The 26,654-nt window shown below is 42.2% G+C and overlaps 2 protein-coding genes across 3 annotated transcripts; one reads left to right on the top strand and one right to left on the bottom strand.

Annotated features, from left to right (window-relative positions):
• Positions 1–2,043: 2,043 nt before the first annotated feature.
• SNRNP35 (small nuclear ribonucleoprotein U11/U12 subunit 35) lies at positions 2,044–6,845 on the bottom strand. 2 transcript variants are annotated; one of them, XM_077461922.1, is made up of 3 exons: positions 6,731–6,845; positions 3,026–3,083; positions 2,044–2,953 (listed from the first exon to the last, which is right to left on the bottom strand). In XM_077461922.1, the coding sequence occupies exon 3, from the start codon at positions 2,948–2,950 to the stop codon at positions 2,165–2,167; it is 786 nt and encodes a 261-aa protein (XP_077318048.1). In that variant the 5' UTR covers positions 2,951–2,953; positions 3,026–3,083; positions 6,731–6,845; the 3' UTR covers positions 2,044–2,164. The 2 variants fall into 2 exon arrangements, with proteins under 2 accessions (XP_077318048.1, XP_077318050.1); XM_077461924.1 differs by having other exon boundaries at positions 3,046–3,083.
• An 84-nt stretch (positions 6,846–6,929) lies between these two features.
• Positions 6,930–23,387, top strand: RILPL2 (Rab interacting lysosomal protein like 2). Its single transcript, XM_077461925.1, has 5 exons — positions 6,930–7,096; positions 8,885–9,213; positions 11,797–11,948; positions 12,052–12,165; positions 20,393–23,387. Exons 2-5 carry the CDS (start codon positions 8,908–8,910, stop codon positions 20,424–20,426), a joined length of 606 nt encoding a protein of 201 aa, XP_077318051.1. The 5' UTR covers positions 6,930–7,096; positions 8,885–8,907; the 3' UTR covers positions 20,427–23,387.
• Positions 23,388–26,654: the final 3,267 nt, after the last annotated feature.

The following is a 26,654-nucleotide window of genomic DNA, read 5'->3' as shown; positions in this document are numbered from 1 at the left end:
TAAATATGTATGCAATGTGAGACCAGAGTAAAGCGCAGCATGAATTGACAGAGCGGAGAGGTTTTTTTTATTGCCGTCTGTGCCCCTGTTAAGGAGATTTACCCACTATTTGTCCTGTTTACCATCATCTTTGAAAGCAAAAGTAAAAAGAGAACCCCAATTTTTGGGTTGTCCCCAGAAAAGTAATAGATGGGAAATCTTTCACTGGGGGCACTAGTTCTGGTGAGCTGGGGGGGGGGGGTCACCAAAAAGATTCCTTTTCCTTTGGCAGCGATATCCTCTCACTTCCTGTTTGGCTATGGGACAGGAAGTGAAGGCAAATCTCCACAATGGGGCAGTAATGGCGAAATAAAAATATCTAACGGTTATTGCCCTCCCTTACGCTATCCAAAAACATAAATGTCCCATAGTTCTTAATACTGGGCACTTTCGCCCCCTTCCTTCCCAGACCAATTTTCAGCTTTCTTGTACTTTCACTAACAACTGCATGGTCATGCAATGCTGTACCCAAATGAAATTTTTATCATTTTGTTCACACAAATAGAGCTTTCTTTTGGTGGTATTTATTCACTACTCTTTTTTTTTTCACTTATCACAAAAGATAAAAAACAAAGAAGAAGAGCGGAAATTTGTAAAAAAAAAAATATATTTTCTTCTTTGTATTCTAAAGAAATCCAATAAAAATCTAATTTGGTCATAAATTTAAGCCACAATGTATTCTGCTACATGTTTATGGTAAAATACATTTCCCATAAGTGTATAATAATTGGGTTGTATGATCATGTACAGATTTGCGCAGGTGATCACGGACATATGTGTGCAGATAATCACTGGGACATGTGATTTTACTGGGACATGTGGGGGACAGGTGTTTATTATTTGGGGATGTGTTTTGGGGACATTGTTTTGGCGACACTAGATTGGTGATCAGTGAATAAAAAGCTGTAAAAAAACAGCTCATACTTATTGATCACCAGCCGGCTGCAGCAATCCGCTCTCCTCACTGACAACTTCTGTGTGAGGAGAGAACAGATTGCCTAGCAACTGGCTCTGTATTTACATCACATGATGGCTGTGATTGGACGCGGCCATCATGTGATCAGGAGGGCCAATCAGAGAGCCCTCCTACCAATCGGAAATGCGCCATGTCCGGGTGACACGAGCGCATCGGGATCATGCTGCTGCGCAGGCATGATCCCCTTCCTTCTGAGGGAAGTTCCTGAACGTCCACTCAGGAGAGAGCGCCCACCCGGCCGTTTATGTACAGTGAGAAGTAGTTACATTGAATTTGTATGCTAGTTGGAACAGGTACATTACGTTTTTTGGCTAGCATAGGGAAAGGTTAACATCCCTGTAACATTTGTTATGCTGTCTGTGCTCCTGTTCAGAAGATTTCACCTCACTTTCTTTTCCTGTGACAACTAGATTTTGAAAATTTTGGGTTGTTGTGGAAACAAGGATTGGTGATGAAGCGTCAGTAGAAAAACCCTCCCCCCCAATAACCCCTTACACACAGGCTGATCAAGTCCGCCTGTCAGTTTCTCAGGTGGACCCGATCGGACACTTCAATCACGCCTATGGGGCAGCAGATGTCAACGCTGACATGTCCGCTTACACCCGCTGCTATCCTGAAAGGCGGTCCGTTTTCATCCGATCTCCCCATAGGGGAGACTGGGACTCTGACAGGTCTGTCTCAGCACAGTGAGGGAAGGTGGACCTGTTGGCCGCCTACTCACCGGATCGATCCCCCCGCTGAACAAGCGAAGTCTGTCAAAAATGGACAAGCCAGTGTGAAAGGAGACTTACAGGAAGGGAAATTCACTCCTAGGGGTAGCTTTCCTCTCACTTCCTGCTGTCTCCCTCCATTTCTATGTATAGGTCGTACGTTTGTAACTCTGGGACTGCCTGTGCCCATAATAAAATATATACATTTTGCAGCTCTTGTTTACAAGGTAGTAGTAGCAAGCAGTATGGAATGTGCAAATTATGTTATATAAAAAAAAAACAAAAAAAAAAAAAAAAAAAAACACACAGGACTTGACATATCTGAATAGATTTTTTAATGCTCATTTGGGTGGCACTGGTAATATGGAATGATCGTTTCCAATACAGTAGAAGTTATGTATACATGACATCTAGTGCAACAGTCTCTGGCCAGTGGCCACTATTTATTGAAATCTCTTTCTCTACTTCTGTCCCTTTTGTTATCCTTTCTTCGTTTGGGTTTTTCACCTCTTTCCTGTTCTCTGCTCCGCTCAGCTTTGTAATGTCTCTCTTCAGTCTGCTTATGACGATTATGTGATCTATCATGCCGTCTACCTTCGATTCCTCTGTCCTGAAAAAAATCAGTTTTCTTCTCTCTCCACTCTTGAGGTCTTTCTCTAGACCGAGATCTGTGCCTTTTATCAAGATGTCCTTCAGCGCGAGCATTAATTGGGTAAACTGGCAAATTAATTGGTTTCCTGAATGGTCTGTCACGTCCTCCAAATCTCAATTGTCCAGATTCTTTTTTACCACCAAACCCTCCACCTAGTCGACGTGGAATCCATCCTTTCAGCATCCTTTCCAGTTCATAATCCACAAATATTTCATGCTGATCAATTACTAGTTTTTTGCCATCTCTGTATGCTTTTTTTATGGCATTCTCTTGTTTATATTCAATAAAAGCATAGCCTTTTGAAAACCCAGTAATAATGTCTCTAACCAATCGGATCCTCTGTATATCTCCATAACGAGAAAAAAATTCTTTTAGCTTCTCCTCTGTTGTTTCTTGGCTTAATCTAGCCACAAATAACGTTAACTGGGGGTCTCCAACAACACCTTTATTGGGCACATAACGGGCCAACATGGCCCTAAGGATAGCGCGATCATGTGGCTCCTCATCTGTACCATCAATACTGCCAGCCTTAAGAGGGTCATATTCTTTTGCAATGGGAGTCCAATCATTCATTTTCTACAGGAAGAAGGAAAACTATGAGACACAGACAACAACATTAAGGCACAAAAAAACAACTGTTAAACTTACCAGTAACTGTTTCTACAAACCTTCCAGGACAGCAACACAGGAGATGAGAGGCTCCTCCCTACAGGAAACACAATTGGTTGACAGCTGTTAAAAAGGCCCCCCATCTGTACCCTTGTCCCTCAGTTATTGTAAAGTAATTCTCCCAACCGATTCACAATGGGTCTTCAATCACTTAGGTACGTACCACCTATTGTACACACTCTTTCCGCCATCCTTACGGGGTGGGAAGTAGGCCTGCCGGATACTACTTTGATTACCAAAGAGGATCTGGCTTAAACATTACTCTGTTCGGGAGAATGATTTTAAAAAAAGGACTCCTTGACAGACCAACCTTGCAGGTCCCCTTTATTATTTTCCTTTTTCATAGTGATGGGTAAAGGAGAGCCCACTTAAGCGTAATACAATAAAGGGAAGGTTATTCCCTGGGCTCAGAAAGCTGGGCAGGAGTAGAACACTCACATTGGTTTGCTACGACCAGTTCTGCTAAAAGAGTGATTAAGAAGAATACATAGCAAACTGTAAAACCTACTTGAGTTAGGTATACAGTACAGTACTCAATTTTCTCTGTATACGGATCAGATAAGTTCTGATACTGCATCTTCAGGTAATATCCCTATGAACAAAAGTTCTTAAAAAAATAAATAATTATTTTTTTTTTTAAAGTGATCTTCCAGCCTTCCAGTGTCATACAACCCTACTGGGAATGCCTCAATGTAGGGAATTAATTTGACATCGGAGTTTCTGCAGGCATAACTCCAGGTCCCGCCATGTACACAGGAAATTAAAGGAGAATTCTAAATTGGGCTCATTCGGCTGGGCAATTCCTTTTGATCCATAGAAGAAGCCCAGCCGAATGAATGAATGCAATTAGATGACACATTCCTCTCCTCTCACATGGTGTCACTGCCACACCTCCACTCCTGTGACCCCGTTTTCAGCAGAGAGCGGTCTGAAGTCCGCTCTCTGCTGATGTCATTAAGATCAGTCCAGGCACCGCGGCATCCCGACTTCGGAAGACTGGATCCGCCAGCTGCCTTGACCGATGGCAGTCTCAGTGAGCCGATGATACAGCCGATCCCTGCCCCTCCACAGCTCAGCGCTCCAATGAGCAGTGCTGCTGACTGACAAGCAGCAGCTCTCTGCTCTGGGACGCTATAGAATCGAGCCAATAGCAGTGTTCGGTGGCTCAGTTCTCAGTGAAGAGGCGGCAGGGGACAGATGCAGTCAGATGCTGCATCTGTATGAATATGGGATTAAAAATAAATAAAAATCCCATACTTCACTTTTATTTCAGACCCTAAAAAGAGATGTATAACTAAGATCTCAAATATAAAAGATAATAGATTGTGCGTTTGACACACAGCAGCAGAAATTAGATGTAGACCTAAAAGGACACAAGTATAAACTACAATGCTGTGTACTTCTGAAGTGCAGCTAGTTCGACCAACACAAAAAAGACGACATGAACTTCAAAGTCGTGTATTTCAAAGTGAAACAAGCTATGGATATATGAAAAAAAAAAAAAAATTTTTTTATATATTTATTTTTTTAAGAAAAGGACACAGAATTCAGTGTTGCACATTCTGATGCGCAGCCAAAATGTAAACAGAAAAAAATAAAAAAAGACAAAAAATAAATAAAAAATAGCCTCCAATGTTGTGTATTTCTGAAGTGTAGCAAGATAAGCCATCTAACCAATATAAGGACAACAGGACACAAACTTCAGAGCTGTGTATTGCTAATGCTTGACAAGGTACAATCATAACCAATATGAAACCAGAGGTACGAACTTCAACGTTGTGCATTTCTGATTAGCAACAAGGTACGGTCATAACAGAAAGACACTGAAACTAGTCACCAAAACTAGTGTCACCATTAGACGATCTCCCCTATTATCGGGACAACCCAAAATTTGGGATTTTTTACTTTCAGTTTTAATGCTAAACAGGACATTTAGTGAACCCCCCTAATGAGGATGCAGACAGTAATAAAAAAAAAAAAAAAAAAAATCTCCACTCACAAAATACAATATAAAATAATAATAGTTTTTTTTCCCCCTTTAGTTACACTTTAATATGGTTCACACCACATGTAGTTCAGTGCTTTTTTTCTGCATCAGAAAAGCATAGATAGTAGATTATAGGAGTTTCCAGTGGTATTGTTCACACCAGTGTGGTCAGTTCCAGGAAAAGAAAAACAAGAAGAAGTAGATCTTGATGCATTTTTCTACACTGAACTGTACTCGATTGCAGTAAAATGCATTAAAAAAAAAATGCACTGGATTGCACCTAAATGTCCCCATTTAGGCCTGGTTCACACCTATGCATTTTTATTTTTGAAGAAACACAATACAGTCCATTTAACATGGTTTCAAATGGATGTAATTCACATCTGTGCATTTTATGGAAAGGGACAAGTTTTTTTTCTGGTTTTTGGTTCCATAAACATCAATGGATTAAAGACATGTATTGAAAAAATGCAAAATGCACCTGCAATATACAAACTGCAACCTGCACATCAGGCCTTAAAGGGGTTGTAAAGGCAGAAGTTTTTTTTATTTTATCTTAATGCATTCTATGCATTAAGATAAAAATGAGCAGTGTGGTATGTGACCAATACAACATTGATAATCTGAGGTGACCAAGCTCAGTATACCTTACATTTTTATATAGATAGCAAAAATACATTGAAGGGAATTTGTCAAACTGGAGCAGCTGTGCATGGTAACCACTCAGCTTCTAGCTTCACCGAATGCTGTTAAGGGGTTTGTAAGGCTGGGTTCACACTATTGTGACTTGGATGTGGGTTCCACACATCCAATTCGCTATAGCAGAAGATTTTGACCAGCTCTCTATGGAGACGGTTCGCATATCTCCGTAGCGGCTCCGGTGTGAATTTGCACAGGAGCCCTGTGGGTCTTTTGGTCCAAAATTTCGGACAAAAACGAACTGAAATCAGATCTGAAAGGGTGAATGAGGACATGCAAAGATGTGAATCCAGCTTAAAAGGTGATTTTTATTTTATTTTTTTTTAAATGAGAAACATGTCTATGCTTATCTACTCTGTGCAAAGGAATCACACAGCGTGGGCAGGAACCTCCTCTTTTCAGGTCCCTAACCAGCATTCCTGGCCCCTCCTCTCTGTTGAGTGCCCCTATGGGAAGCCACTTCCCATGGGGGCACGTGTGCATGCTCGCTCCCAAACCCTGCTGCTGCATCCATGGACACAGAAAGCAGGACTTGGCCCCGCTCCATTGTTACTGGTATTGATTGACAGCACTGGGAGCCAATGGCTCCCAGTGCTCCAGCAAGAGCCGAAAGGGAGGGGAGAAACGATCTGTGGATCGCTGGATCGAATGAGGTCTCAGTTAGTAGGTGGGGGTTGGGGGAGGAGGATCCTGACACCTAAACATTTTTTTATCTTAATGCAAGAAATACATTAAGGTAGGCAGAAAATGTTTAGGCTTTACAATTACTAAGCTGATTGGTTACTGTGCACAGCCACTCCAGTCACAATAAATTGCCCTCATAGCTGGTGCTGACCCCACAAATCATCAGATCACTTTTCAGATTGGCTGCAGTGTAATAACAAACAATGACCTTCCATAAATAACAGGGAAAACAATGCAATTAGATTTCTCATATACAACTCTCTTCACTGCCACGATTTACACTAAACGTGATCCACAGCCTGTTATTGACTTACAGCTAGCAGCAAGCTTCCGGTGCGCACAGCGATCCGTGAAATAGAGTGAGCCCCGAACCTTCTACTCAGCAAGTCGCTGTTGTTCTGACGCCCGCCAATCCAAATTTGCCTTCGCTGGTCACGGGACCTCTTATTGGATAGCTTCAAAGCGAGGCTTGAATTGCATGATGTTAGGAGAGCGCCGCCGATGTTAATTGGCTGTGTGTAAGTGGGCAGGTCCAGGTGGAAGGAGGGGTGGAAGGAATGCCGTCTCCATGGTTACAGGCTCTGAGTGAACTGCAGAAAAACTCCAGAGTGACGTGAGGAAGTGACAAAACTGGGGACGACTGAGTGCAGAAGGGCCGTCCGTTGCCGTGACGTTATCTGGTGAGAAGTTTTCAGTGTTCTCAGAAAGTTTCTATACAGCGAGCCTCGGCCACATAGACTTCCACAGAGATGAGCCCAATTACCTTCTGTGTGTGAGTCACCTGTATGAGGCGAGGACACCGAGGGGAAGCTACTACTGGAGCAACGGTACATGGCAACCAATCAGCTTCCCTCTTACATTGTCAAAGCTTAACGGAACAAGCTGAAGATAGAAGCTGATTGGTTGCTATCTAGAGTTTCACCAGTTTTGATGAATTTTGTAAATTATTTAGAGATTATCCGTGTATATATATATATTTAGATAGATTTCACAATCCCTCAGTATACAGACGATACAAAAAAAAAAAAACTACATCCTACCACTCCCCAAGGGCAGGGACAGGAAACAAGACTTTGTATGCGCCACCGAAATATCACACAAAGGTAAAATAGCAGTCTTTTATTTTATATATATATATATATATATATATATACATATATATATATATATATATTAGAGCTGCACAATTCTGTCTAAAATGAGAATCGCTATTTTTTTTACTTAGAAGATCGATCACGACTCTCACAGAGTAACATCATCTTTCACATTAAACAAAATAATTGGGCTAACTTTACTGTTTCGTTTTTTATTTTCTTTTATTCATTGAAGTGTATTTTTCCCCCAAAAATTGCATTTGAAAGACCACTGGTGCAAATACAGTGTGACATAAAATATTGCAACAATAGCCATTTTATTCCCTAGGGTCTCTGCTTATATATATATATATATATATATATATATATATATATTTTTTTTTTTTTTTTGTTTGAGGGTTCCAAGTAATTTTCTAGCAAAAAAAAAAATCTGATTTTAACTGTAAGAAACAAGTTTCAGGAGAAGGTTTAGACCCCCTTTCACACCGAGGGCGTTTTGCAGGCGCTATAGCGTTAAAAATAGCGCCTGAAATCTGCCCTCAAACAGTTGCTCCATTGTCTCCAGTGTGAAAGTTTGAGGGCTTTCACACCGGAACGGTGCGCTGGCAGGACGCCAGGAAAAGTCCTGCCAGCAGCTTCTTTGGAGGGGTAAAGGAGCTGTGTGTTTACTGCTCCGCCACCGTTGCTCTCCATTGAAATCAGTGGGGCAGCGCGGCTATAGCGCTGGCAAAACGCTGCTATTGCGACACATTGCGGGCGGTTTTAACCCTTTCTCGGCCGCTAATGGGGGAAAAGCAGTTCATCAGTCCAAAGTGAGAAAATATTGGGGTGTCACTGTGCTTTAGCCCTACTTCTCAATTAAGATTTATAGAAATCTTTTATTATACTTAACTCTCTGCAATGGTACCTTTTAACTCCAATTTCTTCTTGTAGGCTCTTTAATTTGGATAAATTGCAGATGTGGTACCATAATAGAATTGCTAACCTGGTATAAATAATTAATTGGATCCCTACCCAGATCATAACAGATAAACATTTGTAGATAAAAGGCTCTTCTTTCAGAACATTCAGAATTTCCTTTGTTAAATCCCGTATGCACACACATTAAACAAAAGGCTTGTTGTGTCTTGGCCACCTATATGGCAGAGCAAGAGCCACCTTATTAATGTAAACTAGGACATGTTGAGCAGACTTTGTGTACGCAAACAAAAAGTATTGTGAAAAAAAGTAGGTGCCAGTTTGTAATTTTGGCCCAGAGCATAGGATACACAATAGGTGGCCTCAAGCCAGAATCCATCTGTTCAGACATGCAAATGACCATACTGAACACCTCCTTAATCCGTCCTGGTGACTTTTTACTTTTGTATTCCACAGTGATTGTGTACAGCCTGAAGATAATGGAAACAGAACCAGAGGATATAATGCCTGAATCGGCATTTGATAAGGACCCATTTCAAATGACAGTGGAAGATGTGTATGATATCTCCCACGTAATAGGCCAAGATCTTCTGAAGATCAACAAAGAGGCTCGTGGGGTATCAGACATTGTAGCTGGCCTTCAGTTTAAGATTGTTCGAGTTTTGGAGGTCCTGGAAACTTTGGTGAACCAGTCAAGTCTTACTGCAGAGGAGCTCAAAATGGAACGCGATAACCTAAAAGCTGAGGTTGAAAGGCTACTACGAGAAAGCTCACAGCCTGGACAGGTAATTGTGTAGTTTTGTTGTGGCCAGAGAAAAGGAACAGTCAGATCTCTCATACTTTAAGACCTAGAATGGCTTCAAAAGGAAAAAACAGAACAGTCAATCCCTGTTATTATGTGGCTTTCATTCAGTGACCCATTTCATAATGTTAGATGTTACAACTGTCACACTACGGGGTGGTGAATTAGCTTAATTAAAATGAATGATTTTTGAACTTCCGTGTTGTTTCCATGCATTGATAATGTATGAATACAACAGACTAGTGTGAACAAGACCCTAATGTAATTATCACGCACCTGTGTTTAAGCTGAGAGCCAGTTGACACAATTATATTTTTTTTACTACACATATGGGGCATTTTAATGCACAAAATAAAACTGTTTAGCTTTCAATATCATTAAGCAGATTATGGTTGCCACCATGTCAGATAAAAAGTCACTTGGCTCAATTTTCACTTTTGCATTAACTGATTAATCTTTAGTTAATCATTACTCAGTGAATTAAAACATTATAACGTTATTTAGTTATTTTGATATAAAATCAAACCCCACAAGTATAAATATCCTAATCCCAACAATTAATTCAGTAATCACTAACTCCTAATGCAGCACTGTGTAGTAAATAACAAACATCACAAATATAATTAAATGTGAAAAATAAACACATAATTCACCCTATAAACCACATAATTATTAAATCATAAAATGTCAGTCAAGCCCAAAATGACAATAACCCCCAATGAGGTACAACACCATCATGACAATATACAGTAAGTCCAAATAAAATCTTTTTTTTATAAAATAATCTGTTTGTTGAGTTGCTCTGTCTGGCGAGTGGGAGAGCCACCTATAGTGCGGCCAGTCTTCAGGTTCTCTGCCCGGAAGCAGCGAAGTGTTAATGCCGATTATGTGCTTCTCATTGTGAGTGCATCCCTTCCTAATATACTACTTTTGAAGTTATCACACTATATAGTTTCTTCTTTTCGGTTTTATTACAGTGGTTGCTGTGGAAAATAAGAAGCTATTTAGACATGAGAGAGACATGATATTATGGCGAGTATCTGTCTAAATTAAGGTGGAGGCACTTTGAGATTATGTTATAAAAAGAAGATTTCCTTTGCACTTATATTGTCATGATTGTTTTGCACTGTATTGGGTACCATTGTCACCCCCCCGTGGGTTTGACTGACATCTTACGATTATTATTAGTTATGTGGTTCACAGTGTGAATTATATGTGTGTTTATTTTTCACATTTATTTATATTTGTGATGTTTATAATTTACTACACAAGTAGTAGTTATTATTGATTGCATTCATTAACAGACAAGTGAAACTTCTCCTTACATTGGGGCTTACGTTTTATTTTATTTTTTTAACCTTATGTCATTCTCTGCAGTAGGTATAAAAAAAATAAAAAAAAACTTCCACTGTGCCCCCCCCATCATAACATTTACCAGACTCCTGTATCTATTCAGCATTGTGCCCAGCTACAGGTCTCCTTTCTCATTCTTCCTGGTCTCACAGGCTTTGCTGATAGCAGCAGGAGAAAATGTTATCAGTCAAATCCAGTGAACAGAGGTCATAGGGCAGGGCTGAGTAACACTGTCTGTCTGTGGACACACACATTCTGGCTCAGGAGGTCTACCCCTATAGCAGGTGGCTCGCTCTTGGGGCAGACAGAGCAGAGGAGGAGCCAAGATTACCAGCAGGGGACCCTAGAAGAGGAGGTTAGGGGCAGCTCTGTGCAATAACATTTCACAGAGTAGGTAAATCTAACATGTTTATTATTTTAGAGCGAATACTAGACTTTACAATCACTTTAACAGACCCTGATCATATGTGTGTTATCTGCAAACAGCGTTTTTTTAGGTTCTGGCATACACAGTTTGCAAACAAAGAAAATATGTAGAGGAAAATGTGTGATATTGTAGCACAGAGCAAAATGGTAATGGGAGCACCATTATCTTTTGTAGAGTTTCCTCATCTGCAAACTCTGCATCCTGGTTATTTTACTGAAACACTAACTTGAGAGAGAGAAAGTTGCACTGGACAGGGCAAGCTGACTGAGACGAAGCTGCATAACAGACATTTTAAGGATGCATGTTTCTAATAAAATTTTCGATGCTGGGAGCAAGTTTGGGGACGTAAATGCTGCCTTGCAAAGACATAGTTCACCTCTAAAAGAAAGTAATTTATTTTAAACAAATTAAGTTGACCCCAATATCCAAATTCCTTTCATGCATAGGAATGGAAAAAAGTGGGGCTGAAATGAATGTAATTTATGTCTTTTTTGTAACAATTGCCCTGTTCTCATGCAAATCACTAAAACAAATTAATAAACAAAAATTATGATGGAGAAGAGGGCAGTTAATTAGAACAGGTCTTTTCTATATCCCCTAATCTACAGTACATTCACAATTGCCTGGAATTCACAAGTGGGAGTTGGTAAGTGGATAGGATGTGTATTAAAATCTATTTGGTTCTTAACAGTACTAGAAATAAATAATTATAGGGGAGATATAGTAAGAAATAGTTATTGTAAAATTAGACATTATTTCCTTTAATTACATATTTGATGTTCACAGACAGATCCTGGGCCAGACAAAATGATCATTGATCTGACAGACCCAAACCGGCCACGGTTTACCCTGCAAGAGCTTAGAGAAGTGTTGCAAGAACGCAACAAGTTGAAGGTTCAGCTCTTGGTTGCTCAAGATGAGTTGCAGTGTTATAAAAGGTAATCTTTTTTCACTGTCCTGTCATTGGAATAACATTTCTTTTGCACAAATAAGGAAGGATGGAAAGATTGAATTATATATATATATTTGTTTTAATCTCAGTGGTATCATTCCTCCCACTGAGGACCATATCATTATGCTGGAGGACGAATCCATAATTACCACCTCTCCAAGATCAAATGAAGGCAAGAGAGAGAAATCATCAGTGAAAAGTTTGTAAGTATAATTGATGTTATAGATAACTTTAAGAAACTCATAATTACATGGCATATGCCACTTGCCTATTAACCACTTAAAAACTCGGCCATTTCTCACATACCTGTAAAAACCTGCATATTTTTGCCTGAAAATTGCTTAGCACCTCCAATATTTTATAATTAATTATATATATATATATATATATATATATATATATATATATATATATATATATATATATATATATATATATATATATATACACATACATATACACACACACACACACACACACACACCTGAAAGCAAAGTCCCTGGAGAATAAAATAGTGGATGTTACAATTTTTTTTGTGTCACACAATATTTACACAGCAGGTTATCAAACACAAATTTTTAGGAAAATATACACTTTAATGAATTTTAGTGAATACAAACACAATATAATGCTGGTAAAAATGTAAAAGATTGTGTTATGTCAAGTAAATAGATACCCAACACTTTAAAGTTACACATCTGTAAAATTGTGACAGACTATGGTACATTCAATTATCCATTGGAAACATTTTAAAAACCTATACAGGCTACCACTTTAGAGTTATACAGGAGGTCTGGTGCTAGAATTATTGCTCTTGTTCTAATGTTTGCAGCAATACATCAAATGTGCGGTGCACTCACCATTTAGATAGCATTCATGTGCGGGGGATGAGGGGGGCTTTAATTATTTTTTTTAACTGTACCTTTTTATTTACCTTTACATGTGCAAGAAGCTGTAGGCGTTAAGTTCACCTTTTGTTGAAAAATATTAAATGCAAATGATTTTGTAGGGGGAAAAAAATAAAATAAATTTTTTTAATACCGTTTAACTGTAAAATCCTATTTTTAAATCGTACATCCCGGGACGCAGAGCAGCCATAGTAATTACTATGTGGCATGTCCCAAAGCAATGCCCTTGAGCGGAGGAAGACACATATCAAAGCAGGCCGCCATCAGACGTGAGGACCTATACTGCTGCCTGCAATACACTGTGTCCAAAAGCAGCATCCATCTGGTAAAATTTAATGAATGCATGTACTGACGACCGTGTCGCAGCCTTGCAAACCTGAGCCATAGAGGCCTGTTGTCGCACTGCCCATGAAGCACTTACTCCCCTGGTAGAGTGCGCTCTTATTTGATAAGGTAGAACCCTTCTTTTCAAGCCATAAGCCTGACTTATAACCTGACGAATCCACCATGGAAATAGTAGATTTTGACGCTGCCTGCCCTTTTCTGGGCCCATTAGGCAGCACAAACAAAGCATCAGTCTTCCTTATCTGAGCTGTCACCCTTATATAGATCCTGACCGCTCTCACCAGATCGAGAGAATGCAACAATTTTTCTTCCGCAGAACGAGGTTCTGGGAAAAATGAGGCAGGGAGACATCTTGGTTCAAGTGAAAACTGGACACTAAATTGGGCAAAGAGGGTTGGGTGAGGACACAGCACCACCTTGTCCTTATGAATAATTAAGTATGGTTTGTTACAGGAAAAAGCTGCCAATTCTAAGCCTCTCCATGCCAACGTTACTGCAACCAAGAAAACCAATTTCCTTGTCAAAAGGATCAAGGGAATATGGTGCAAAGGCTCAAAGGGTTGTCTTTGCAAGACCAATAAAACTAGATTCAAATCCCATGGGCACATTGGCCACCTAACTGGCGGAGTTACACGAGTTACCCCTTGTATAAAAGGCCCGAATCAAAGTATATGAAGCAATCGGTCTTTGAAAAAGATACTGCCAAGGCCGAGATCTGACCCTTAATGGTACTCAAGGCTAGCTCAATCTCTACTCCCAAATGTAGGAAGGCCAGAATTCTCCTTATAACATATTTTTGAGGATGCCATCTTTTGGCTTCACACCAGGAAACCTCCAGATCCTATAATAAATGGCCCTAGAAACCAGTTTCCTTGCATTAATCAGGGTAGTTACCACTGAGCACGAGAGCCCCTGATCCTTTAAAATTTGGGCTTCAATAGCCAAACTGTTAAATTTAGCAATTGTAAGGCATGATGGAACACCGGTCCTTGCAAAAGCAAGTCTGGACGGAATGGGAGAGTCCACGGTTTCCCTACTGCCAACCATATTATCTCTGCATACTAAGCTCTTCTGGGCCACGCCGGGGCTACCACTATCACTAACCTCCCTTCTTCCTTGACCCTGCAAAAAAGCTGTGGTAGGAGCTGAACTGAGAGGGAAGGGCGCATAAATCTGTGAAAACCGATCCCAAGGGGTCACTAGCGCATCTGCCCCAAATGGAAGCGGATCCCTTGTCCTCGACACAAAGCTGTCCAACTTCTTGTTGAACCTGGATGCCAAAAGATCTATGTCTGGGGTGCCCCACCTTCGGCATATGGCTGAAAAAACCTTGGGATGCAGGGACCATTCCCCCAGGGACAACTTGTTGGCAGCTCCAGAAGTCCGCTTGCCAATTCTCCACCCCCGACAGAAAAGGCACATGTTGCTCTGGCCATGTCAGGATATGGTCCACCTCCCGTTGGACCGCCTGACTCCTGGTACCCCCTTGGTGGTTGATGTAAGCCACAGCTGTGGCATTGTTGGATTGTATCCCGACAGGACAATCCTGCAACCTGAAAGTCCATGATATTAGAGCCAGATGCACTGCCCAAATCTCTAGACTGTTGATGGGCAAGGATTTTTTGGTCTCTGACCACTTCCCCTGGACAGTGGCCTCCTCCAGAACCGTTCCCCAGCCCAGGAGGCTGGCATCCGTTGTTACTACCTTCCAGGCTACTGGCATGAAGGATTTTCCCTTCTGCAAATTTCTGGTTATTAACCACCAATTGAGACTCTGGCGTACTTTTGGGGACCGATACATTGTGTAGTTCAAAGCTTGGACCCTTTTGCTCAAAGCAAACAGAATACTGTTTTGCAACAGTCTCAAATGAAATTGGGCATAGGGAATAGCTTCGAACTAAGCCTCCATTTTCCCAAGCAACCTCATGCAAAGGTGAATGGAGGGATCCTTCTTTCCCTTGACCACACAAACCAGATCTCTTATAGCCCTGACCTTCGTCTGAGGTAAAAAAAAAAATGTTTTCATGGACTGTGTCCAGATGACCAGACCCAAGTATTCTAGCCTCCTTACTTGCCATAAGGCTGACTTCTCTAGGTTAAGAATCCAACCGAGGTGCTCCAAATACCTGACCGTGCTGGACACACTGCAGTCTAGCCACATATCTATAGATCTATAAGCAGCAGGTCGTCTAGGTATGCCATTACTGATCTAGCACCCTGGAGCCTCAATCTTGCTAATACCGGGGGGCCAAAATCTTTGTGAACACCCGGTAGCTAACCCGAAGAGCAAGGCCACGAACGGAAAATGACGCTGTTCCACCTCAAAATTGCAGAAATCAGTAGATTGGCACATGCAGATATGCATATTTGATGTCTATTGATGCTAAAAAGTCTCCTCCTCTCAGACAGGACGTGACTGACCAGATTGACTGCAAGCAAAAAGAGCATTTGGTTAGGAATTGATTTAGATCGTTGAGATCTAGAATGGGTCAACCGAGCTGCAGGGAGCAGGCTGAGGGGTTATAGCTAGAGGGACTGCTCCCCTGGGTGGAGCTATGCAGTTCTGCTATTTTTACATGTGTTGCATGATCTGCCTAGTCCTCTCCTGAAAGTGGCGTGATAACCCTATGGTCAAGATTTAAAGGAACAGTGTCCATTAATGAATGAAAGAGAAATCTAGCTTGTAGCCTAGAGATACTGTGCAGATGACCCATCTGTCCTGGATCTTTTTCCCGCCAAGCTCCTGAAAACTGCAGACGACTTCCCCCCACTCGAGCAAGGGGGGGGGGGGTGCCCCTTCATAAGGGGGCCTTAGGACTCTGCTTTGATGTTTATACCCCCAGGGCTTCTTCTGGCCTTGTGCTTGACCTTGAGGCTTACCTCTTGAACCCAACAACGGAGGCTGTCGAAACTGCCTGGAGGCTGCAGCACCTGGTGCTGGGGAAGAAGGTTTAAATGAAGGATGCTTACTCCTTTTAACCAGTAAAAGGGCACTCTTACCACCTGAAATTCTTTGGATATACATATCCAAGTCATCGCCGAACAACCATTCCCCATGAAAAGGAAAACTCGCCAGTAGCTTTTTGAACGGCAACTCAGCTGACCAATGCTTCAACCAGAGAATTCTGCGCATATGCACAGATAAGAGGACAAAGCGTCCTGTTGAATAGAATCTTTAAGGGCATCTACCGGAAAACATTAGGCCCTTGGCAGCTCCGCTAACTCGCAGACTACTTCCCCTTGAGTAGGGACACTTAATGCCTTGCTTGAGATGGTCTTTTAAAAGGATTGACAAACCCATATCGCTGCTACTGCAGGCTGTACTGCTGACCCAACTATAGTAAAAGAAGCTTTAAGTAAAGATTCCAGCTTCTTGTTGGCTGGATCTTTAAAAACCTGGACATTGTCTACTGGACAACTTAGACTCCTATTTACAGAGGAAATAGCAGCATCCACCGCTGGCAAACTCCACTTTTTAGTGAATTTTTCCTCTATTGGATAAAGAAGAGAAAATCTTCCAGGAGGGGGAAAATGCCTGGGTGATCCCAGTCTGCATATACTAGTTGCTCCAGCAGTGGATGTAAAAGGGAAAGCATGTGGGCCCTGGTAAGGCCTCAAATAACCCAAAGAATAAAAGGAGGCATCAGCCACCTCCGCTGGGGGCAATTTATATCCCGAAATGGACCAATTCCGTAAGGGATTGGAGCAGCAGTTTTTGGGATTGTGACGCTGAGAAGGGCTCCTCTGAGATTGAGCCCACAGAAGGGGAGTCATCTGCCTGCTCCTCTTTCCAGTCACCCAAAGGCACCTCAATGTCATCTGCCCATTCTTGTTCCAAAACGGATGATGATGATTTTTGCTTTTTTCCCCAGACTGGGAGATCATGTTGACTATTTTTCCCTCCAACCCTGTTAATGCTGAAGCCAAATCGTCGTTAGTGACGTACGCAGAGGCTGAAATGTTGGATGTAGCCACTATGCCCGATAGCCTCAATGGCTCAGACTGGCCAGTTGCACCTGGCCTTTCAGGGGAGGATAGTACTGTGGAAGCATGACTAGGAGTCTCAGACCCTGACAGCAGCACTCTTGCGCTCCTCCCTGCTGTATTCCCCCCACCTTTCTTTTGGGAAGACCTAGTCCTAAGCACAAAATGCAGAGTTACTCACAATATGCATCCACTGCTGAGCTATAGTGCAGATAAAATAGCCGCTATCACTGCTCAGCTTAATGGCCCGTAGACGTGCCTTTACATGCCTGTATCCACACCTATACAGCGCTTACATGCCCAAATATACTCTGTGTCCCATCAGCCACCAGACTCACAGTCACAAACTTCATGGCCTGCGCTGTGCACGCTAGCTCCCCACATGCACGCCTGCTGCGCCTAAGCCATGCACCCTGCATCCTGCAGCAGCTGACCTGCGTGTGGACGAGGCAGTCCCATCTTATCGGGATAGCTCGGGGGGCTGTGTATTGTGGGGTGATGCTGGGCTCCCCGCTCCCCTCGTCAAAACCAATCTCTGGGGGGAGGGCTACATGCCATGGGTAGGAGGCGGGTGGTTCCAAACCATGATGAGGGGCAATGCTGACTCCAAAGGAGTGCTCTACATAGAAAACAAGCATGACAAGCAAGTATGTTACAATACACCCTCTAGTGGTGAAAAACAGGCAAGGTATTCGCTAAGAAATCCTTTTGAAGTGAACCAAATGTGTTCATTTCCCAGGTTTTTTTTGTTTTGTTTTTTTAAACTTACCATTCCTGCCGCAGGGTTTGCTGGGGAAAAAAAAAAAAAAAGACACAGCCAGACCCAATCTTCACCCATCACGGCAGGCCAGGTCTTTGAACGGACCTTCAAGGACCGGGTCCCCCTACATATAGGGGTCCACACCCTTGGACCTGTACAGCACCCTGCCAGGACAACGCTTTGGATTAGTCATGTATCCAAGGGCCTTTATCCCAGGGTGCAGCCCTCCAAAGAGGGTCATTACAGGCATAAAACCTTGTTTCTTCATCCACAAGGCTCGGGTACCATCCATGTTGGCCTTTCTTGCCCTTTTGAATGGATCTGACTGCATAGCCCCTTGATCCTGCCAAGGATTTCTCCAACTGGGCTGTTTTCTTCAAGAACTGCAATCCACTGTGACCATCACCTTGAGACACTGGCGAAAAAACTGAGGTACTTCCTGTATGGGGGGGGGGGTTATATAGAGGGGCATTTTTGGTCTTTGGGTGTGCCATTCACCTATAGGTGGCATATAACCCACATAGTAATTACTATAGCTGTTCTGTGTCCCGTGATGTACGATAAAGAAATGTGCATTTATTTAATTTTTTTTTACACTGCTGCCTGCCAAGCATTGGCTTACGAGTGCAAAGCTAGACTTCTGCAGACACCAAGTACAGCTGTCTTCTCACGAGCGCCCTCACAATTCTTTGAGAGCCGTCTGCTGCAGTAGAAGACGGGACGTGAAGTTTAAACGTTTGTAAAGGCTCAGTTTTTCTTTTAAATAATTGTACTTACCTGCTCTGTGCAATACTATTTCACAGAGAGGCACTAAACCTCCTTCTCCGCCTGGGCTCCAGGCTCCTCCTTTGCTCAGTGCATTACCAGAGGAAACCACTTTCTATGCGGGTGCACCTCAGGGCTTGCTTCCTAGGCCCGCCCGCCCCAGGATTTGATTGATAGCAGCGGAAGGCAATGGCTTCTGCAGCTGCTAGTCTGTCCTGTGGGGAAAGAGTTAGACCACCACCACTGCAGATGGGGCTCAGGTAAGTATGGGGGTGGGGGTCTGCTGCACTCAGATATCTTACCTTAATAGATTGCATGCATTCTACCTTTAGAACCTCTTTAGGTAATAAAAATGTTCTGCCTTCACTAATACTTTAATTCACAGAACTATGGGAATGAATGACGTGGCTATGTGGACAGAGCCGCAGTATTTTTGAAATGCAACAGTGAGAGCGGGGAGAGGATTCCCCATCCTCTGTCATGGGGAGGTTCAGAGGGGTTGCGGGGGACTTCTTCTAAATATTATGTTACACATTAAGGCTCAACATATAAAGTCCTGAGCTACTAGCCAGGCCTTAAGAGTTACTCACCACCAGTTTCCCCACCCAGCCCTTACCCTGCCCCTAAACATGCCCTCGTAAATTATCATATTTTATTTAGATTATACAGGGGTATGCACAGATCATACATGGTGTGCAGGGTTGGCTTTAATGTCAAGTGGACAATGGGATAATATTTTTTTGCCCCCCACCCCCTGCAGAAACACTACAGGAGATGGTTAGAGACTGCGGACAAACTACAGGAGGAGATAGTTAGAGACTGGAAAGACTACAGGATATGGTTATAGAGACTGCATAATTACTACAGGAGACGGTCAGAGACTGCAGCCATACTACAGGAGTTGGTTAGAGACTGCAGACATACTGCAGGAGACAGTCAGAGAGACTGCAGACATGGTGCATGAGAGTCAGAGACTACACACGTCTGCAGGTACTGTTGAGATGTGTTAAAGACGGCCCTGACCGGGTGCCTCTTCTGCTCCCCCAGTAGAATCTTGGCTGCCGCTGCTTCTGCCTGCTCTACTCGCCCTCACTTTTTGGAGGGCTATTTATCCAGTCTGTTTTCCTCATGTTGTTGATTTTGGAGCCTTATAAACAGGTATTGGACTCAAAACGAAGTGTTCCATGATTGCAGCACCAAACTCAACAAATCAAATTTTACATTAGAATGCCAATGTTACAGTGTAAAATATATCATTAAAGGCTTTTACTGTAACATCAATTCACAAAAACTTTGCTATCCCTGTTGCGTAGACTCTGAGTTTCTTGTTGACAGGACTATCCACTCACAAGTATATAGGAGAATAGTCAATGTCCAAAAATGAATTGCATTGTGCAAGCTGATTATTCCCACCTACTCTTGTGTATAACAGAGGGAGGGTAATCATGATTACTCTCCCCACACATGTATGACAGAGGGAGAGACATCCTGATTACAACATGTGTAACATAGGGAGGATGAGCACCAATTATTTATCAGGCAGCTCAGCAGGGGGAAGGGGCACGTGGTATTTTTCTGTATACTGTACGCAGTTTATAAAATTGCCAATCTGACTGATATACAATGTTTATTGTCCTTTTATATGTTATCTAAATTTTTGTTTCTCAGGTTCTCATTTAAACAAGAAAAACAAGCAAAGTGATTTGTTGATCAGCTGCTGCTTTTGCCTCATGTATTTGTATTATAAGAGAAATATTTGTCATTCCAAGAGGTTCTGTAAACTGGCTTTACTTTGGACCAGCAGATGTTTTAATGTACGTATGAGATTTACCTTAATGTAAAATGTGCTAATTTACAGTAATTGTGTTCAGTGCAATTATAATAGGAACTGGAAGTGTAGGGAGTGAAATACTGGACTGTTTATAAATAATCACCATACACTTAATTGTAGATTGTGTGCAGAACCATGACCAATTGCCATTCAACGATTAGTTCACATAAAAACGTGATGACTGACAACTGATTATAACAGCCTGCCAGTAATGGGATTCTGGTACCAAAGCTGCCCTGACTTGTCTTTGCCTGGTTTATTAGTGGTCTTGAAGCATATGGCAGTAACATTTTACACCATTCAACCATGACATGAAGATCATCCACCACAGCCCATTTAGGCATAGACTCCACTACAAAAGGTATGCTATTGTATCTGGCACCAAGCCATCAGTAGCAGATCCTTTAAGCCCTGTAGGTGGTGAGGTGGGGCCACCATGGATTAGACTTGTTTTTCCAGCACATACCACAGATATTTAAATGGCTTAAAGTGTTTTTTTTTTTTATCTCGATGCAGTCTAGTCATTAAGATAAAAAAAAAAAAAAAAAACCTTGTGTGTGCAGCAGCCCCCCTTATACTTACCTGAGCCCCATCTCGATTCAGCAATGTTGCATGAGAGTCTCAGCTGTCTGGGACTTTACTCCTCATTGGCTGTCAAAGTCAGTGAGCCATTGAGGAGAAAGAGGGGGCGGAGCTGAGCTGCAGCTTTGTGTCTGAATGGCCCATAGCAAGCTGTTTTCTGTGGGGGCACTTGGCAGGGAGGGAGGGGCCAGGAGCATCAGTGAGGAACCCAAGAAGAGAGGGATCTGGGCTGCTCTGTGCAAAACCACTGCACAGAGCAAGTAAGTATAACGGCTTTGTTTTGTTTTTTAAATGAGGGAAAAAAATAAAAATTGTATCACTTTAAGACATGAAAAATTTGGAGGCCAAGTAAATACCTTAAACTGATGTGTTCCTCAAACCCTTCTTGCATGTATCAGACCAGGCCATTTTCTTCCATCACTCTGTGGTCCAGTTCTGATGCTCATCTGCCCATTGTAGGTCCTTTTTGCTGTGTACACAGGTCAGCATGGGCATCCCGACCAGTCTGCATCTATGCAGCCCAATATGTAACAAACTGCAGTGCACTGTGTGTTCTGACATCTTTTTATCAGAACCAGCATTAACTTTTTTTTTTCTTAGCATTTTTAAGTACAAATGCTCTTCTATTCGATCAGACTACACAGGTCAGCCTTCGCTCCCCACAAGCATCAGTGAGCCTTGGCCACCCAGGACCTTGGTGCTAGTTTGCCGGATTCCTTATTTTGACCACTTTTGGTTTGTCGCGACCACTACAGACCAGGAACATCCCACAAGTGCTGCAGTTTTGGAGATGCTCTGACCCAGTCTAGCCATTACAATCTGGGCCGTGTCAAAGTCAGATCCTTATACCTGCCCATTTTTCCTGCCTTCAAACACAACAGCTGCATGAACAAATACGTTCACTTGCTGCCAAATATATGTCACTGACTTTCAGATACCATTGTAACAAGATAATCAATATTATTCACTTTACATGTCATTGATCATAATGTCATGGCTGAATGGTGTTTGTAATTGTCACCTTTTCATTTGAACATAGGTAAGACAAACTTTTTACCAAAACATTACCCATTTTGAGCTGCATGACAGGATGTTACTGGAGGCATGCTAAACATATAGTATTTATCTATGTGGGGTTCCCAGATCTGTCACCAAGCTGCCCAAGATTCCCTTGTAACTTTCAACTTGCACACCTCTCCTACGCCAACATGGCATAGATCAGGCCTAGTGATTTTCAGCTTATGTACCAAGATTCCAGGGTAGCACAGAGAAGGTAAATACAGCCTGGATTAATGCCTTCTCTATAAAATATGGGCATAGGTCCACATTATGTAGCTATAACCCCTCCTACAAGCATTTTGACAGTGTAAAGGCCCGTACACATAATATGAAAATTGGATGGACAACTTCGGTCTGCCAATTTCCGGAGCGTTAGTGCAGTGCTTTCAACAGCCGATTTTGCTTTTTCATCAGACAAAAGCTGGCTGTGCAGACTATAACATTTTTTGGTGGATGTGAACTCGACATTCAATTTTCACTTCATTAGTACGGTTTCCGTATAAAAATTAATCATAAGAGCAAGACTACGCGTGCTCAGAAACAAGAATACATATAAAACCATTTAACACATTACATCACTTCTGACATTGTACAAAATTTTCGTATTGTGAGTAACCTCTTCACGTTCGACATGAGATTAGCATGCCACAAAAAACAGACATCCGGTCATCTGAAAATCTGATAGTGTGTACGAGGTTTTAGACTGAAAGCAGTGTGCAAACAATAGAACCCTGACTGGGTCAGGGTGCTGCATCTCCCTCTCCAGTCTGCATGGTATTATACAGGGCATTACAAGAGGCTAAAATAAAGACTCAATACAGGTGTATACTACCTGTATTTAAAAACAGTTACTGGTTTTTGAATGATTACATGTATTTTTTTTCCCCCCAATCGGGCTGGAGTACAGCTTTAGTATACGTGAGACAAACTTTAAAGATCACGTTTTTATTTTTTTCATCTATTGTAAAGCAGAATTAATGAATAAAATGCATATCTGTGATGCTATTTAGGATAGATTTGCTTTCTGGGAAGGTGTGAAGATATAATCTATTGCCTATGAATTATTTTTTTTTTTTTTAAATAATGCATTCCTAAAGTTCAAGCTTTCATTGTACAGATAATCTACTGTTTATACTTTTCTCATAAAAATGTGAAGTGAATTCTTTACTGCCAGTAAACAATTTTTGGTAACTTTGTTTTACTTTTCTTATGTTAATGTAAAATAGTTCCTTTGTATCTACATTATCTTGTAAAGAAAGCGAGCAGGTGGTGTTCTGTTTGAATGTGATTTAAAACAAGCTCTAAACAAACATAAGATAAAAATGGCCCAAAAAAAATTGATTTTTCCCGACTTCAATCCAAAATCTTTGCCTTCTGGTAGTTTTTTTCTGCTTCTAGCTGCCCTCACTCTATTGACCATCAGCATTTAACCCACTTTCTCAGATCCAATGTTGTCCTGGACCTGCCCCAGCTTATGACTGGACATCGAAAAAAAGAAATGACACAGTGGTGAGCTAATCTTTGTGACTCCGCTTGTCAGCATATGAAGTGATTAGCTCCTTGTCCCTCTCAAATTCTGCTCTACAGAGACTGCAAGAGGCTCATACCAGGTCAAATTTAAGCATTTACAAGCTTGCATATAAAAAATATTTTAATGATGTATGAATGATTGCAGGGCTACATTATGCCTGATACGCATTATCCCCTTTTTTTTTTTTAGTTAAACCAGTGGGATAAACAAGAAAAAAAACAAAAACTGAGGAGCTTGCTGTACTAACTATACAGTGTCAGTACAGTAATCTTCTTGCAGAGCTATTGTGTTCCGATAGGAGGACGGCCCCAACCTAGTAAATACCAGAACATCAAGATTCAGTCTGATCACAAAGGTTTCCTGGCATATGTCCAAGCACTGGAATCCTCCAGAATCATCCCTGAATCTCTAGGCTACTGGTGCCAGCTACTTAACCGCTTCAACCTCAGAAGATGTCACCCCCTTCCTGACCAGAGCACTTTTTGTGATTCAGCACTGCGTTGCTTTAACTGTCAATTGCGCGGTCGTGCAAAAAATTAGTAATGGCGGGGAGCTACGATTTTCTAATCGGGACTGCAACATTATGGCAGACACATCGGACATTCGTGACACTATTTTGGGACCATTGTCATTTATACAGCAATCAGTGCAATAAAATGCATTGATTACTGTGTAAATGACACTGGCAGTGAAGGGGTTAACCAATAGGGGGCATTGAAGGGGTTAAGTGTGTCCTAGGGAGTGATTCTAACTGCGGGAGGTGGGCTACTAGTAACATGACAGCCATCGCTTCTCTCGATGACAGATGTCATGACACAAGCCAGAATGGGGAAGTCCCTTCTTTACATAGGCAGTTCCCCATTCTAAGGCTCTGTGACACGATCGCGGGGAGACTGGAGGACATGCATGCCTGCTATCCCAAGCTCTTAAAGGGGACGTACAGGTACCCCCATTTGCTCACTGCTGCCATTGTGCCTACGTATGTTACATACAAGCATCAGGAGGGAAGGAGGGGCTGACAGGGAGCAGCGTTGGGTTGGGGCTAGCAGGGAACAGCTGTTTCCCATGCTATACTGCATGTGTTGACTAAGCAGAGCTTCTCATGGGGCCCCCCCTACTGGCTCCGGGCCCTTATGCAGTACCCGATGGGTCAGTCTATAGATATAATTTATATGTATGTAGAGAGAGAGAGAGATCTCAATCTCTGTCATGTTGAAAAGATCTGAGCGTGACAAAAATTGGATTTTTGTACTCCTTGTAAAATGCTTCTCTTTGAAGTGGTAGACAGCAGACGTGGTAGAAGTTTTGGGGGGAGGGGGGGAGCCATAAATCAGGCGATAATGCCCCCATGGAGCAAACACACCTGCCGCGTCCGCATCTTCCACATCGGGTGTGCCCCACCTTAGGAGCCGGAATACATCCAGATGCATTCCCCTGGGTCCAGTATCTGACGACTTAGGTAGTCCGCCTGCCAGTTTTCCACGCCTGGAACGTAAATGGCCGACAGGGCAGGCACGCGCTGCTCTGCCCACTGGAGGATGTGAGCGACCACCTGTGCTGCAGCCGAGCTCCTTGTTCCTCAATGGTTGACGTAGACCGCCATGACGTTGTCCGACTGGATCATGAACGGACACCCATGTAGCCTTCTGGACCATGTGGAGAGGCACTGTCCTCAGCCACCAGAGAACAGAATCCCTAACTGGCTTATCCCAATTGGACAATCCAGGGATAATGGAGAGCCAAACTGGTTGTGCTCTTCCCCGACTGCAAATCGCAGAAACCTCCTGATGCCCATGGCATATGGGTACATGTAAGTACTTGATATCCAAGGATGCCAGGAAGGCCCTCTGATGGAGTGCAACGACCAGGGAACAAACAGATTCCATCCTGAACCTTTGCACTTTCACAAAGCTGTTGACCAGGATTGGACATACCCTTTTCTTTTTGGGGACTACAAACAGATTGGAGTAGAATCCCTGAAACCTTTCCTGCGTTGGTACAAGTACTATCACCCCACGCAGCAGGTCCTGTACTGCCCCGAACAGGGCTACATGATGAGCCAGAAGTAGAGTTAGGTTGGAGGGGGGGGCAAACTCAAAAAAAAAAAATTTAAAAAATAAAAAACACCACAATTTAAGGGAAAAAAAATAAAAATTCTTAGTCTATGTTATAAAACATACCCAATCAAAAAAAAAGTACTCAATTCTGCTACATATTTTTGGTAATCCCAACAAACATATGGATTGGTTAGCGCAAATGTTATAGCGTCTACAAACTATGGGATTTATTAGTAGTAATGGCAACAATCAGCGATTTTTAAACGGGACTGAGACATTGTGGCAGACAAATCTGACAGTGACACTTTTTGGGACCGATAATTCAGTGATCAGTGCGTTAAAAAAAAAAAGTAAAAAAACTGCACTGTCACTGTACAAATGACACTGGCAGGGAAGGGGGTTAACATCAGAGGCAATCAAAGTGTTAAATGCATCCCTAGGGGGTGCTTTCTAACTGAGGGATGTGCTTTGATTAGAGGAAACCAGATTTGTGCTTCTGCTTAGAAGAAACACAAGATCTTCATTTGCATTGTTTACGTAGATATTGCGTCTGCTAGACCCACTGATTGGCTCCTACTGTCTGCTGTGCTTCATGTTTCATTCCTCCAGGGCCATGTTTCATTAATACAGGAGGTGTGTAAAGCCTAGTACACACGGTACGATTGTTGGCCAACCGAGGGTCTGATTTTTATTTTATTTTTTCTTAAGGGCGCGTGCCAGGATCTTGTCTTGCATACTAATGCTACACAATTGTCATGTAACAAACCCGAATATAGTGATGTACTATGAGGAATTTTTGCTCGAGTGACACCCTTTGCACCCCTTCTGCTAATTTCGTGTTTGGTGAGCATTGATTCCAAGCATGTGAGT

This window comes from Lithobates pipiens, unplaced genomic scaffold (genome assembly GCF_037356315.1).
Source record: "Lithobates pipiens isolate NorthernLeopardFrog02 unplaced genomic scaffold, aLitPip1_a1.2 Scaffold_3, whole genome shotgun sequence".
NCBI classification, from domain to species: Eukaryota; Metazoa; Chordata; class Amphibia; order Anura; family Ranidae; genus Lithobates; species Lithobates pipiens.
This window is presented reverse-complemented; position numbering and strand designations above follow the sequence as displayed.